Source organism: Gavialis gangeticus, unplaced genomic scaffold, assembly GCF_001723915.1.
Source record: "Gavialis gangeticus isolate Ggan-Ray unplaced genomic scaffold, GavGan_comp1, whole genome shotgun sequence".
Classification (NCBI taxonomy): Eukaryota; Metazoa; Chordata; order Crocodylia; family Gavialidae; genus Gavialis; species Gavialis gangeticus.
This window is the reverse complement of record NW_017729008.1, coordinates 42,382,398-42,395,860: the sequence shown is the minus strand read 5'-3', so window position 1 is coordinate 42,395,860 and position 13,463 is coordinate 42,382,398. Positions and strand designations below refer to the sequence as shown.

General features: G+C 48.7%; 2 protein-coding genes across 2 annotated transcripts in view; one reads left to right on the top strand and one right to left on the bottom strand.

The window, feature by feature from the left end:
- The window catches only part of COPG2 (coatomer protein complex subunit gamma 2), a 770,521-nt gene that overhangs the window by 143,147 nt on the left and 613,911 nt on the right, over nucleotides 1-13,463 (bottom strand). The gene's annotated exons all lie outside the window — the stretch shown is intronic.
- IL15RA (interleukin 15 receptor subunit alpha) overlaps nucleotides 12,072-13,463 on the top strand; it is a 12,554-nt gene continuing 11,162 nt past the window's right edge. Inside the window, exon 1 of the mRNA XM_019509660.1 lies at nucleotides 12,072-12,329. Within this exon, the coding sequence (XP_019365205.1) occupies nucleotides 12,212-12,329 (118 nt within the window). The 5' untranslated portion in view covers nucleotides 12,072-12,211. The remainder of the gene's footprint in view (nucleotides 12,330-13,463) is intronic.

The following is a 13,463-nucleotide window of genomic DNA, read 5'->3' as shown; positions in this document are numbered from 1 at the left end:
AGATTTCTGGGGAGAAACCAAGGTGGTTTTCTGCCACAGTCGCCTTGCAGACATGTTTGGAGGGGCTATTTTACAATTTAAAATGTAGCACTGTAGCCCATGCATCGGCCTGTGCAGCATGAGCAATGGGTGCTGAACAGCACTATAACTCAGTCAAACATGTGCTATCCAAAGCATAACCAAATAGGGAAAGTGTGGATGTCGGGCTCGGCCATTTTCAGGGCACCTCAGTCAAAGCTGCAGAAACGTGAGCGAACAGCAAGCCAAGGGCCTCTATCCTAAAGATTCGGTATTACAATTGCATCCTCAAACATTAATAACTAAGGTGACCAAACGTAGTCATCATTATTTTGCTATAATAACTGTATTTTTGCTAACATGTTCAAATGATTATAGACACACTGACAGGATTGAAAGAGCAAAGCAACCTTGTTAGGCCACAGCCCACAGTTAATAAAATAATTCTTCAACCAAACGGCAAGACATGGTGGGAGATAAGAAAACTTTCCTTCTGCTACCTCAGTTGTTTTCACTAGTAAGCTCTTGATTAAAGATTAACTAGGGCGTGATGACTTAAAAATAAAAAAAACCCTCACCTAAAGTGATCCCTTGACCCCTTTCCCAAGGTCACTAACATCTGGTACCACCCAGCTCCAATAGTTCCAGTGAAACACAGAAATTTAAATAAAGTCAAGCAGAGATCGATAATTCACCTATCAAATCAGTCTGCTATAAATATTGAGCGTGGGGCAAGCGACAAGTTTGACTTTTCTTAAAGCCCAGCAAAAAAACAACTTGGCGAGAGTCCCCAAGAAGGCAGAGATGCCTGGCCAGTAGGCCTGTGTGAGTAGGCAGGTATTCGATCCAGCTTCGGATCCAGCCACTTCGGATGGCAGCGATCCCATCCGGAGCTCTGGACCGGGTTCCCGCTTCAATCCGGCTGAAGTGGCTCCGAAGCTTCGGAGCCGCCTTGGAGATCCGGCCATAGGGTATAATGGGGGATCAATGAAATATCTATTGCTTTGTTGTCTTTTGTCCAATTTGGATGACATTTGCCGGGGTGGTAGCCTCTGCTGAGAGCATGAAGCCTGCCAAGTTTCAAGAAGATCAGTGCAAGGGTTTGGGGGGGACTGCGCCCCAAATTCTTGAAAGCAAAACTCATGTCACGTGTTTGTGTTACGCCACAGGAAGGTGAAAGCCGCAGGGATGGTAGCCCCTGCTGAGGCCACGAAGCCTGCTGGCTGTCGAGAAGATCGGTGCAGGGCTTCTGGGTTCTGGGGCCCTGTACCTCTGGCTGCTGACAGGCAAGACTCGTGACATAGGTGCTTGTGCAACTGCGTCTGCCTTGGGGCAGCATGGCGGGGGGAACTAATGCAGGCCTGGCTGCTAGGCTACTGTATTACCAGTTACTGATCAATCATGATTCACTGAGGGACCAGCCCAATACACTGTGCATAGCTATTAGTAGCTACTAGATAATTAGTTAATTAGCAATGCTTAACACCTACAAAACCACAGACTAAGGAGAGGAAATAATCAATACAGACAATCAACTGCCCCAAGACTGAGACAGTCAGTCCCACAAGCACCCATGGCATGAGTTTTGCCTGTCAGCAGCCAGAGGTGGTGCTATTGGCAGCAGGAGCATGACGGCGGCGAGCGGGGAGCTCCTGCAGGCAGCCACGGTGCTGTCGGTCGTGGAGGGGGCGGTGGTGAGTGCTGACTGGTGGTCGGCGACCACCCGCAGCCACTGCCAGCAGTGGTGGCCAGCAGCGATTGCGGACTGCCGGCAGTGTCGGCGGCGAGGCGGGGAGGGGGCGAGCGGCGACTACCTGCAGGCACCACCGCCACACTCAGAGGGTGTACATGCACCCATGTGCACCCCCCTGCGCATCACCAATGTTGGGGGGGGTGACATATCCTGGACTTTGAAAACTATTTTTATAGAGGGTCACGCACCTTGAAAACTACAGACTGATCCAGGGAAAGAATTTTTAAATAAGCCGTTAAGCACTGTTAAACAGCATAATACGCACCATTTTGTTACGAACAGTGAAGTGAAAACGGTGGTAGTAGATATTAAAAGTAAAGGTGTGGAGGTATTTTACAGCCCACTGTACCTTTTGCTACCTTGATATCTTACCAGAATTTATAAAGAGCAACAACCACAGCTTTCACAGAGCTATCTGCACCAGGCCTGTGGACATGAGCTCCTCAAGCTCTTAACAGATGTGGAAAACCATGTGCAGGGACTATTTTAAAACGAAGCAGCGCCCCATTCAGAAAAGAAGACCACGCGAGGGTGTCTAGAACCAAAGGGAGATGTGAAAACAGCCATGAACAAATGTTCGCCGATGAGATTTTCATAGTGGATGAAGTCGTTCGGTGAGTACAGACCCCCATATGCCACCTAAAAGATGAAGATGAACTCATTGGGGGGGTCTTTTTACCCTGAAGAGCTACAGAAAGTGAACCCCAAACAGGACAGAGTTTACAGGACTGAAAAAGTTCCAGCAGAGAAAGGAAAGGGGAGAAAGAAGCAGTTGTGGTGAGATGGCTGGGGTGGCCGGCTAAATTTAACAGCTGGGTGGAAGCCTCCCAAGTTTGTAATGTATAGGGGTAAAAGAAAAACCAATACTTTTGCCGGAGGGACAAGATGAGCGGCAGCGGCTTTTACATCACCTTGCCCAGCTATGCCAGCACCAGGATTTTCTGCCAACAACAGCTGGAACTTTACCATATAGCTGAGTAAACCTTTGGATTTCCCAGGGAGCTTCGAGGGAGGATCAGCAGAAATACTATAACTGCACAGATGGAACAACTGTTAATGAAGTTGTTAATGAATAATTAATGAAGACACCCCTTTCAAGGTCATCTCAGGGGTTAAGAAATGGAGGTACATCCTGCATCAGGGGTATTATTCCACCATTACAGAATTGCTGGATCAAATGAACAAACTTATCGTTGTCCCCCTTACCCCATCCCATTTAAGTATGATCTGTGACCCCCATGGGTGTGTCTACACGTTCATCAGTGCACTGTAGTTACTGCGTATTAAGTTTTGTACTTGGCTAACCAAGTACTAAATCAATGTGCAGTAACTTGCACTACTGCTCAGGAGTGCTGGTCTATGGCTTTTTTGAGAGGCTAACTGCATAGTAGCCTAATACTACTGTGCAGTAGCGTATTAGCACGAGTTTCACCTGGCACACTACTGTGCAGTGTTATGAGGCTACTGAGCAGTTAGTGTCTCATGTAGACACACCCATGAGTAGAAAAGTGAGATTTAAAGCTGACAATAGGTCTTTTTCTGCTGGGGGTGAACTAGCCTATATTTTGGGGTTTTGGCCAGGGTCCATCATTTAACTCCCCCCCTGTCCTGACCAATATTACTGGAGGATTCAATTAATTGTGTCTCTACACGGACATTACAGAACTTCAGCTTGTCGTGGACTTTTCAGTTCCTTTATTACCCTGCGTCCCCATCTGCGAAAGCAACAGTGGGTTTGTCACCATCATATGACAAGCTGCATTATGGCCCTGTGAGTCAACACAATCAACACAATCAACACTGAAATAAAGACAGATCAGAACAAACATGTCTCATTTCGCTTTGGTACGGTGCTTCACCTGCACTCCTGGAAGACTGGGATTTTAAAATATGTAAAAGCGCAATGGTGGGTGTAAAAAACTATGGGGACTCTACCTTGTACAGAAACTATTATAAAGCCCAGGCTGGGCACGGTCTCGTGGGTTATCAGGGGGCCCCCATGGTGTGCAGCGCTGGAGTACAACTGCGAGGATTTTGCCCGGGGTACACCTTGGTTGCCTTTGATCCGTGTCCTGACCAGGAATGTGCGGATCATTATTCGCTGATTAAAACTGGACACGTGAGAGCAGAAATATGCTTTGCTTTTCTGCGGCTTTACCCACCGTGGTTAACTTGATCACGTATGGGGCCATAGAAATAAATCCGAGGAGCAATGTCCTGTTTGCCTACACTTGAAGACGCAGAACAGCTCCCCTGGGTTTCTCCACGGGCCCTTATGCCAAAGAGACTTTTTTAGATGTGTTCTCCTGTGACGGGCTCCCTAAGACTCAGGTGTGTCGAAGACCCCTGAGCTTGATGGTCAACACGCACCCCCATAATCAACCCAGGCAGTCTGAGACTGTCTGGCAACGCTGGCTGGCAGTTTACCTGAAGGATTGCAACCATCGGGACTTTTTCGACTCATATAGCCACCTCCCAAACCGCGCTCTTTCCTCAAAATCTTATGTCCTTTTTAAACAAGAATGCTACCAACGCCACTTTTCAGATGCGACAGTCACAAGACCCCTGTTCTGTCACCTGCGGATACCACTGTGTGTTTTTTTCTGCACCGCTGTAGCATGGGACGCTCGTTTGAACAGACCTTAAAATTGTATTATTCCAACATTTTAGTACAAAATGACCAGAGGTTGATGCAACTTGTAAAAAGTAAATTTAAAACTTTCTGCATGCCTGGACCCACTCAAAATCATGTTGCGACATGCCCAGACATGCGTTTCTTGCTATGACTTTCATGAATGCGCCGTCTAAATAAAGCACCCGGCTGAAAAAAAAAAATCAGTGCGGGTGTTTTCCTTCCCACTCAAGTTCTTGCATGAGACCCCCTCTTCTCCCGAATCCTCGAAGTCTGCTCTGGGCATTTCTGGCTCACAGGGCTGCTGCTGCATGGTCACGTGGGCTTCTTGACCAGGTTCAGACAATTTTTGCCCTCTTTAATATCTCCGTCCTCCTCCAAAGTATCACTGCGGTAATGCTTTCTTTGCAGGCATCTGACGAGTCTTGGAAGTGAAGCGAGAACGGGTTTTGCTGGCATAGTCTAATGATCCACATCTGCTCCTGTCTTCCTTAGTGCAGTCTCAAAAAAATGCGTGGTCTGCTTTGGAAAACAGATAGACTGGAGACTTGACCTCACCTGTCTACTCGCTCCAGTTGGTTCGGTGCCGTTTTCATTGAGATCTGAAGCCACGGCTGATTGGTCAAGGGCGGGCAGTGGGGCAAGTTGTTATAGGGCCCAGAACCCCCTGATAAGTCATGCACGTGAAGGGCTTGACTCTGCTGAAAAGCTGGCCGCTTGCTTTGTTGTCTAAATGGGATCCCAGCTCTTCTGAGAACCCTGTTCTGTGTCCAAAATTCAAAAAGCAGAAAAACAGCAACCGTGAGTTAATCTCAGAGCAGTGACCGACAAAGCTGTTACCAGTAAAAGATGATTGTAGACAGATGGCATTGGCATTGGAGAAGAAAAGCCTATAAATCTATTGTTTTAAAAAAAGAATAAATTTTCCACGGGGAACCGTCACTTATTCAAGCCAGGCTGCTTCCGAAAAAGCGACAGCAAACCCGTGTAGTCCAGTGTAAAATGTTCTGTTCTGTAAAATGATGAGAGCGCGAACTGAGAGACTGTCGTGACCTTTAGGAGCTAACATCTAACTAGTTTTGGAGGTATTGTGAGAGCAAATACCAGGGAGGGGAAGTGTTATGTAAACTAGGAGACATAGCGGGCAGAGACCAAATGGGTATAAATGTGTGGTGAACACATTTAGGCTGGAAACCAGAGGCAGATTTCTCACCTTCAGGGCAAGGCAGTGAAATTTTTCCCGCTTCCACGGGCAGTACGGCACCAAGACTTCCGCTTTTACTGAATTGTTTTATAGCTTTTGGCATGATAATGTGTTTGCCTTGGCCAAATTCCGTGTGCTAGCTACAATGAACCAGCTTTGCACTTCCTTACATTCCTGCTTATGATCAGAAGCTACATCTTCCCAGACCTTTTGGGAGGAGGTGATAAATGTCTTCTGATTCCACCTCTTGAATTTCCTTCGAGCACTTGGCTGTGGTTGCAAGTCCAGCAGAACTGAGGTTGGTGGCAGCAGAGCGGATGTGGTCACATCATGTGTGGCCGCTGAGCTGGGCTACGCACGACTAGCATCTTTTGCACCACCACGTGGTGTATGTGGATCGGTAGCAGGGACGATGCCCCCATTGCCTCGTGTGTTTTTTTAACCCAAAGACATGCTGTGGCTGTTCAGGATGTGTATCTCCCCTCCCCTTGGTGCCCCTTCTCCACTGTGCATTGAAGGTTATGAGTTCATAATGGATAACCAAAAGATTGCACCCACCAGAGTGCCAAGAGTCAGCGATCTTCGATCTGCTTCTCCCACTTCCAGTTGCCGTGTCTCGCCCTTTGTGCCTCTCACTCCAAAGGTGGCTGCTGTGGTTGGCACAGATGATGGATTGTTAGAATCCACTTTAACATAACCGTACTGGTGACATTGGCAGAGAGGGATCTCGGAGTCAGGATTGACTCCAGGATGAATATGAGTTGCCAATGCGACGAAGCAATAGGCAGAGCCAACCGCACCCTGCCCTGCATCAACAGGGGCATCACTAACAGGTCCAGAGAGGTCTTGCTCCCCCTCTATGTGGCACTGGTCAGGCCACAGCTGGAGTACTGCATCCAGTTCTGGGTGCCGCACTTCAAGAGGGACGTGGAGAACCTGAAGAGGGTCCAGAGGAGGCCACTTGTATGGTCGGGGGCCTCGGAGGCCAGCCCTATGAGGAGAGGCTGAGGGACCTGAATCTCTTCAGTCTCCGCAAGAGGAGACTGAGGGGGGATCTTGTGGTTGCCTACAACCTTATCAGGGGCCAGCAGCAGGGACTCGGGGAAAGTCTGTTCACCAGGGCCCCCTTTGGAGTCACCAGGAACAATGGCCACAAGCTGAGGGAGGATAGGTTTAGGTTAGATATTAGGAAGAACTACTTCACGGTAAGGGTGGCCAGAGCCTGGAATAGGCTTCCCAGAGAGATGGTGCTCTCACCTTCCCTGGAGATCTTCAAGAGGAGACTGGATAGGCACCTGGCTGGGGTCTTATGACCCCTGCCACCCCCAGTGTCATTCCTGCCCATGGCAGGGGGTCGGACTCGATGGTCTGTCTAGGTCCTTTCCCACTCATTGATTCATTGATTCTATGATTTAGTGAACTGTGTAATAAGTATGGCTTTATTGTAAAGGCACAGGTATGCATAGGCCTTGATTAAACTCCCAGAAGCCTCAGCTGTTGAGCAATGAAGAATTAGAATCGTATAAACGTAGGGTGCCATTAGGGCACACCAATTTCTGTAGCCAAAAGCGCACAAAGGAGTGACATCTGACCACCTTTGTGGTGGCCCCCAGGTACCTATGTAGGGCTGACTGGAGGCAGCCTTTGGTACAAGTCTGGGGCAAGGCTTGATCTCCTACGTCTGACACATTAACCGCTCTGCCATGCGTCCCAAACAGGCAGTTCCCAAGGCCCCAGTTAATAGTAAGACCAGAGATAAGGAAGACTCCCATGTTGAGTTTTCAGAGTGTTAAATCTTGTCTACTTGACACCTCCCAAGGACCACCAAAGAAAGTGGCTTGGAAAGACTTGTCTCAGATTCCAGTCACAGTCCCTCATCATACGCAGAGCCTCACCCACTCCCTTTGGGAACGGTTTGTATAGAAACTTTGGCTCTGACACCTCTGTGCTCCGGGACCCCAACCAGGGGCGGAAACTTGGTGAGAAGCTGCTGCCTTGCGTTTCCCGGTACTCCTTCCATCCTGCTAACATGCCGAATCCCTAGTGCTTTGCTAATCCTGACCCTGTGGGCTACCTGCACAGTGTCTCAGTTATTAAATAAAATCAGCATGCACATAAATACATTTCCCAGGGTAGCTCACTACTAATCAATTGACGTCTCCCTTAAGCAACATGGTTGTTCCATGGGACAGGTATTTCATTCAGAGGGCCTGCAAAGACCAGGTTGATGCTTGGAAACCCACAAATTAAAAAAAAAAGAGCAATTAGGCATTGCAGCAAGCCAAGCTGGAAGTCCAGTTGGTTGCATCCACCAGTCTGAGCACCTGGGGCTTCCAGCTGCACAAGCTTAGCTGTAAAAGCACATGACTTCCAGGAACAACCATCAGATGGGACATTCGTGCTTCGACAGCAGCCAAATACATTACTTCATGCTGTAAATAGAAATCAAAGATGATCAGGCTTGGAGGGACCTGAAGTGACCTTCCCCTGGCTTCCCCTGCTCTGAGCCACAATCAAGGGTATCTGCTGGGTGGAGATATCCAGCATTAATGGAGATTCAGTGCCCTCCTGAGGAAGACTATTCCAGGTCTCAGCCTTCCCGGTGTGGGACCCTGGCCTGGAAAATGTTGAACAATGGCAGCTCTCATCAGTGTTGATGGTGCCGCTCCCTGTCCTGCAGCCTCTGGTGTTGGGTTTCCAGTTCTAGCTTCTCCTTCCCCCGTGCACTGGCAAAGTCTCCAAGGAAGTCATAATGAGTGGCAAAAGCTCACAAATCTAGGCAGTGGCTTGCTGGAGCACTTTCTAGTTTAGCCATTACAAAATGTCACATGTCATTGTGCTCACCACAAATGTCACATCTCTTTGTGCTCCCAGTTCCCATCCGCTAATGCCCACGTGGCCACAGCTGATTTAGAGGAACCTCAGCTCTGCAGCCTTCGAACACATCATCCTTTCTCAGAGGGGTGTTGTATTTGTCATCGCCTTTCACTCGAGAAGCAGAAGAGCTGACTTATAGCCTTTTAACTGAGCAGTTCTCTATTTGTGAAAGTTCAGCTGGTTATAAAACAAGCAGCCTTTTTTGGGGGAGGAAATGAGGGACATGAACTGGGAACCAGGTCTTCTGAAGACTGCACCTGGTTCTGTCGCGTCATGGGTGGCGTTTTGCTGGGGCATAAATGCACAGGGGCAAATGTTGGCCGATGTGGTTATAGGTAGTGTGGTATTTCTAGGCCCATTTTACTGTCTGTAGATTCAGGAAGGCCCACATTGTGAGACTCTGTTCATGCCTCTAAATCTCAAGGAGATCCCCGTGTCCCAACTCCTAGGGTTGCAAGGGATCTTGAGCAGCATCTGGTCCAACTCCCCGCACTCCTAAATCACAGCTGTCCCACGCTCATCCAATCTCCTCTTGAAAGCCTCCACTGAAGGGGATGCCAAAGCTTCCTCTTTCCTACTGTTTTATCTGCTCGGAGTTATTTTCTCAAGACCTAATCCAAATCTATTTTGCTGCCATTTAAACTTCATGTCCTGCCCTTTACAGTGAGCAGAAACAGTTGTTCCCCTTCTTTTTCATGGCAGCCTTTCAAACATTTGAAAACTTATGTTGTCACCTCCCTGGCTTGCCTCTTCTCCAAGTCTAACACAATGAATTCCTCCAACCTCTCCATATATAACTTGCCTTTCTGCTCTTTATTTACTACCCTCCTCTGGACCCTCTCCATCTTCTCCACTTTCTTTTTAAGATGCAAAGGCTGGAACTGCACACAGTACTTCCCAGTACTGAGATGCTAGAGCAGTGCTTAGATGCTTATATTTGGAGTCAGGAAGGAGTTTTACCCCCTTAGTCAGATGGGGATGAGCTTGCTGGGGAATGGGAAGGTCGCCTTCCTCTGTGGCTGGGCGACATGGCCCCAACCTGGGATCTCTCAAACATTTATTAACAAAAGTAGGATGTTGGCTGCTGTGGGCCCCCTGCTTTACCTGTGGCAGGTTCAGGTGGGATGCCTTGTGTTGGGTCAGGGTTGACGATACTTTTATTAAGAGGTTCACTTATGGGTTTGTCCGGGAGGGTTTGGATAGGGCTGATCCTGCCTCAGGCAGGGGGTTAGAGTAGAGGACCTCTGGAGGTCCCTTCCTGACCCTCTTGCATTTACTGTAGCCGCAAAACTGCATTGCTTGATATGGTATCCTTTATTACAAGAAGGAACTGTAAAACTCACTGGAATGGGAGTTTTCAGTTTCTGTTACAGATACTGGTAGAACATGCTCAGTCTGTACGGGATTGTGTTCACAGGGCCTTTCTTTGCTTTAGGGTGTAGCAGTATTTGCAAAGCCTTGAACCTTTCTACTTCCCTCATGTGAGCTGCTGTGTACATCCGTGCTTCTGGCATATTCTTAGGTCCTAGCGCAGAGACAGATGAGGCTCTTTGGGTAGATGCGATATCTTTTATCAGACCAACTGAAGAAAGGGGAATGTTGGCAGGTGATAAAATGCAGCCAGTAAAATGTAGAGAGGTTACCTGGGGCTATCGGTTGGCAGGTGGTTTATAATATGCCATAAATCTAATGTCTGTATTTAGTGCATGGTCTGTTTAGCTCAGAGATGCATTTGAATATGTGCTCAAGACTCTCTATTTAACCAAGCATTTTCCTGCAAGCAAAGCACACAGTTGAATGCATGGAAGTCAGTGGGGTGTAAGCAAGAGCTTAAAGTTCAGCAAGTCCTTAGGTGCTTTTCTGACCTGGACAGTGGAGTCTGGGCTGTCATCTTTACCATCTCCAAAGATTGCCTGCATTTAGGTAATCCTCCTGATCCCAAATAGTGGGGGAAGAGAGGGCTCATTATTTCCATTGTACGGATGAAGAAATCGAGTCAGTCAAGCGATTTATTTATCTTGCTTATGCGGTTTTGGCATATTGTTTCAGCCGTCTTAAAGCAATGTCATCACCAGTGTGAACAGGTTCGAGGCCACTGGGTAGCGTAGTAAATGGACATGAGTCAACAACATGGGACATGGTTTGAACTTGTCATTTGTTGTCATGGCGAAGGCCCCATTGGTGTAGCTTTGAGGCGCAGTGACCCGGTCCAGTTCGAAAATGGTTGAGAAGTGCCCAATAACGGCGTGGCCAGTTAAATCCTGGTTGACTGGCTGTAGGGTCAGAGGTGATACGGTGATTGATTGGTGCTGGTGCTGACCACTCTTCATGCCATTGAGTAAGTAAGGAAAAGTGATACATCCTAAGAGACATAGCTACTGGCTGAACTGGGGAGAAAACTTGTTTGGGGTCAGCAGAGCCAATGCCAGGCTCCTTAGCAAGTTCTCAGTCCCCACGTTGTCATTTTAACCGCGTTACATCTCTCTTTGTATCCCTCCACTGATTCCTTCTCCGTTGCCTCAACCACAAGCTTGGCTTCAAGGCCCATCAAAACCTACCTCTGCCCACCTGCCACCCCATGCACTACAGAGAAGACAGCCATGCTTCCCCGTATGCTAGAAAGGAGCGCCCCATAAACTCTGCAGAGTCCTCTCCAACAAACTCTGCAAAAGTCCTCGTCCTTAAAAAACTCCTTTGCTGCATTGCCTACAGAAAAAGAAACGTTTGGCAATAGCTAAGCTGCAGGCATGCTGAGCTCTGGCTGCTAATACTGTCTCATGGGGTTTCTTGTACTCCCCATCACCATCTGTTACCTTATCAATTTAGATCAGAAGATGTTTGGCAAGGAGAATCATCTTTTTTTCACTGCGTTCATACGGCAGCCAGCATAGCAGTCTGTGCGGTGGCCATTCCTTCAGGGTTCATCCTACCAACGCCGTGCTGGCGTTGAAGGGATTTCAGGTTAGAAGCTGCCTGGGAAAACCCTCCGTGCATGCACTTTCTCCATAGGCCCCACAGGAGGGCACTAAATGACTTGTTCAAGCTCATACCGGCTGTCAGTAGCAGGGCAGGGAAGTGCACCCGAGTCGCCCACGTTCCAGGCCAGCACTGAGCCCTCCTTTCCCCCATGCAATGATAATACAAGTAATACCATTTGCTCCTGCATACCACAAAATACAAGTAATACCATATGCTCCTGCCCCCAAATAAGATACACTTTGCATCTGATTTTAAGGCAGAATGAAGGAAAAAAGTTCTTCCCTTGCAAATACGGGCACGTGGCAGCAAGTGACTGCGTAGCAGCAGCTGGGGAGCCTGGCGTGCTCAGTGGGCTGCTCTCTGCAGAGCTCATGCAGCCTGACTTTTGCTGGCCCCTGGCAGAAGATTAGGCAGCAGAAACTGTGATTAGTGGACGGTATTTCCTTGCAATGCACACCGCAATTTCCAGCAGGTGATTTTGAGGGGAAATGCGCATGTTGTACGGGAGAGAGTACGGTAACTAACAGCCACAGTGAAGGGAAGGTAGAAGGGAGGTTAGATATCGCACCCAGCAGAAGGCAGTGGTGGACACACATCGCTGCTTTATGTGAGCTGGCGATATTTAAACGCTGGTGCCACTGCCCAGAGATGAGTTTGCCTCTCTTTGGTCCTTTCAGGAAGCTGCGGCGTGCCGAAAGAGGTCGAGAATGCAGAGATCCAGGTGGGCACTAACAACGTGCTCAACGCCATGCTGCGGTATACGTGCAAAGAGGGTTACAAAAGGAAAGCGGGGACATCCACCCTCATCAAGTGTGAGCAGAAAGACAACAAACTCCACTGGACAGAGAGCAATCTGAAGTGCATCCGTGAGTAATGGCTCTCAATGGCTGTGCCATGCAGCTGGGCTCGGGGCTCTCCATAGCAGCGGTAAGGCAGGAAGGGTCAGGAGGTGATGATGACAGGAGGACCAAGAGAGTGGATGCTTCATTAGCTGACAGCGAGCATTATATAGTTGTGCTGCCTTGCAAACATACTGGGTCAGACTTCTCTGGGGTGCGGCTGCAGCTGCATTGACTGAAATGCATCCCAGCTCTCTTGCACCAAAGACAAGTTTGGTTCGGCAAAATCTTCATGAAATGCCATGCTCTGCAACATGTATTGAACTGAAATTGGTCTCACGGGCAGTCCCAGGGACCTGGATGCAATGACTCATGGGGCTGAGTAGGGTTTGCAGAACCAGGCTACCTGCAAGAGGATAAGAAGGGACTTGCCCTATATCCTGTGCATGGGAGGAACTAGGATTTTGAAACGGGGGGTGCACAGGGTGACGTGCATTATCACATGCAACACACGACACATATTTTTCTCCAAGTAAAAAGCAACCGGAAGATTTACTAATATGCTGGAGGTCTTGGACTGCATTATTTAGTTTAAGATTGATGCCAAAACAAATGTAACTTCATTGGAATTTAGTCAGGGAACTCCTGGAGGGACTGGACGTGTTCAAATCAGCTGGTCCGGGTGATCTCCACCCCCGAGTGCTGAGGGAATTGGCTGCGGTCCTTGCGGGACCCCTGGCATGGCTGTACGAGCACTCGTGGGGCTCTGGTGTGGTGCCAGAGGACGGGAAGAGGGCCAGTGTAGTTCCCATCTTCAAAAAGGGAGGAAGGAGGACCCGGGGAACTGTAGCCAGTTAGTCTTACCTCCATCCTGGGCAAGCTTTTTGAGAGAATTATCCTGGCGCATGTCCACAAGGGGCCAGCGGGGGAGATTATGCTTAGGGGCAACCAGCACGGGTTCATTAGCGGCAGGTCCTGTCAGACCAACCTGGTGGCCTTCTACGGCCAGGTCACCAAATCATTAGACGCAGGGGTAGCAGTGGCCATCATCTTCCTGGACTTTCGGAAAGCCTTCGACACTGTCTCTCACCCCGTTCTCATTAAGAAACTGGGGGGCTGTGGTGTCCACACCCACACAGTCAGATGTGTCACCAACTGGCT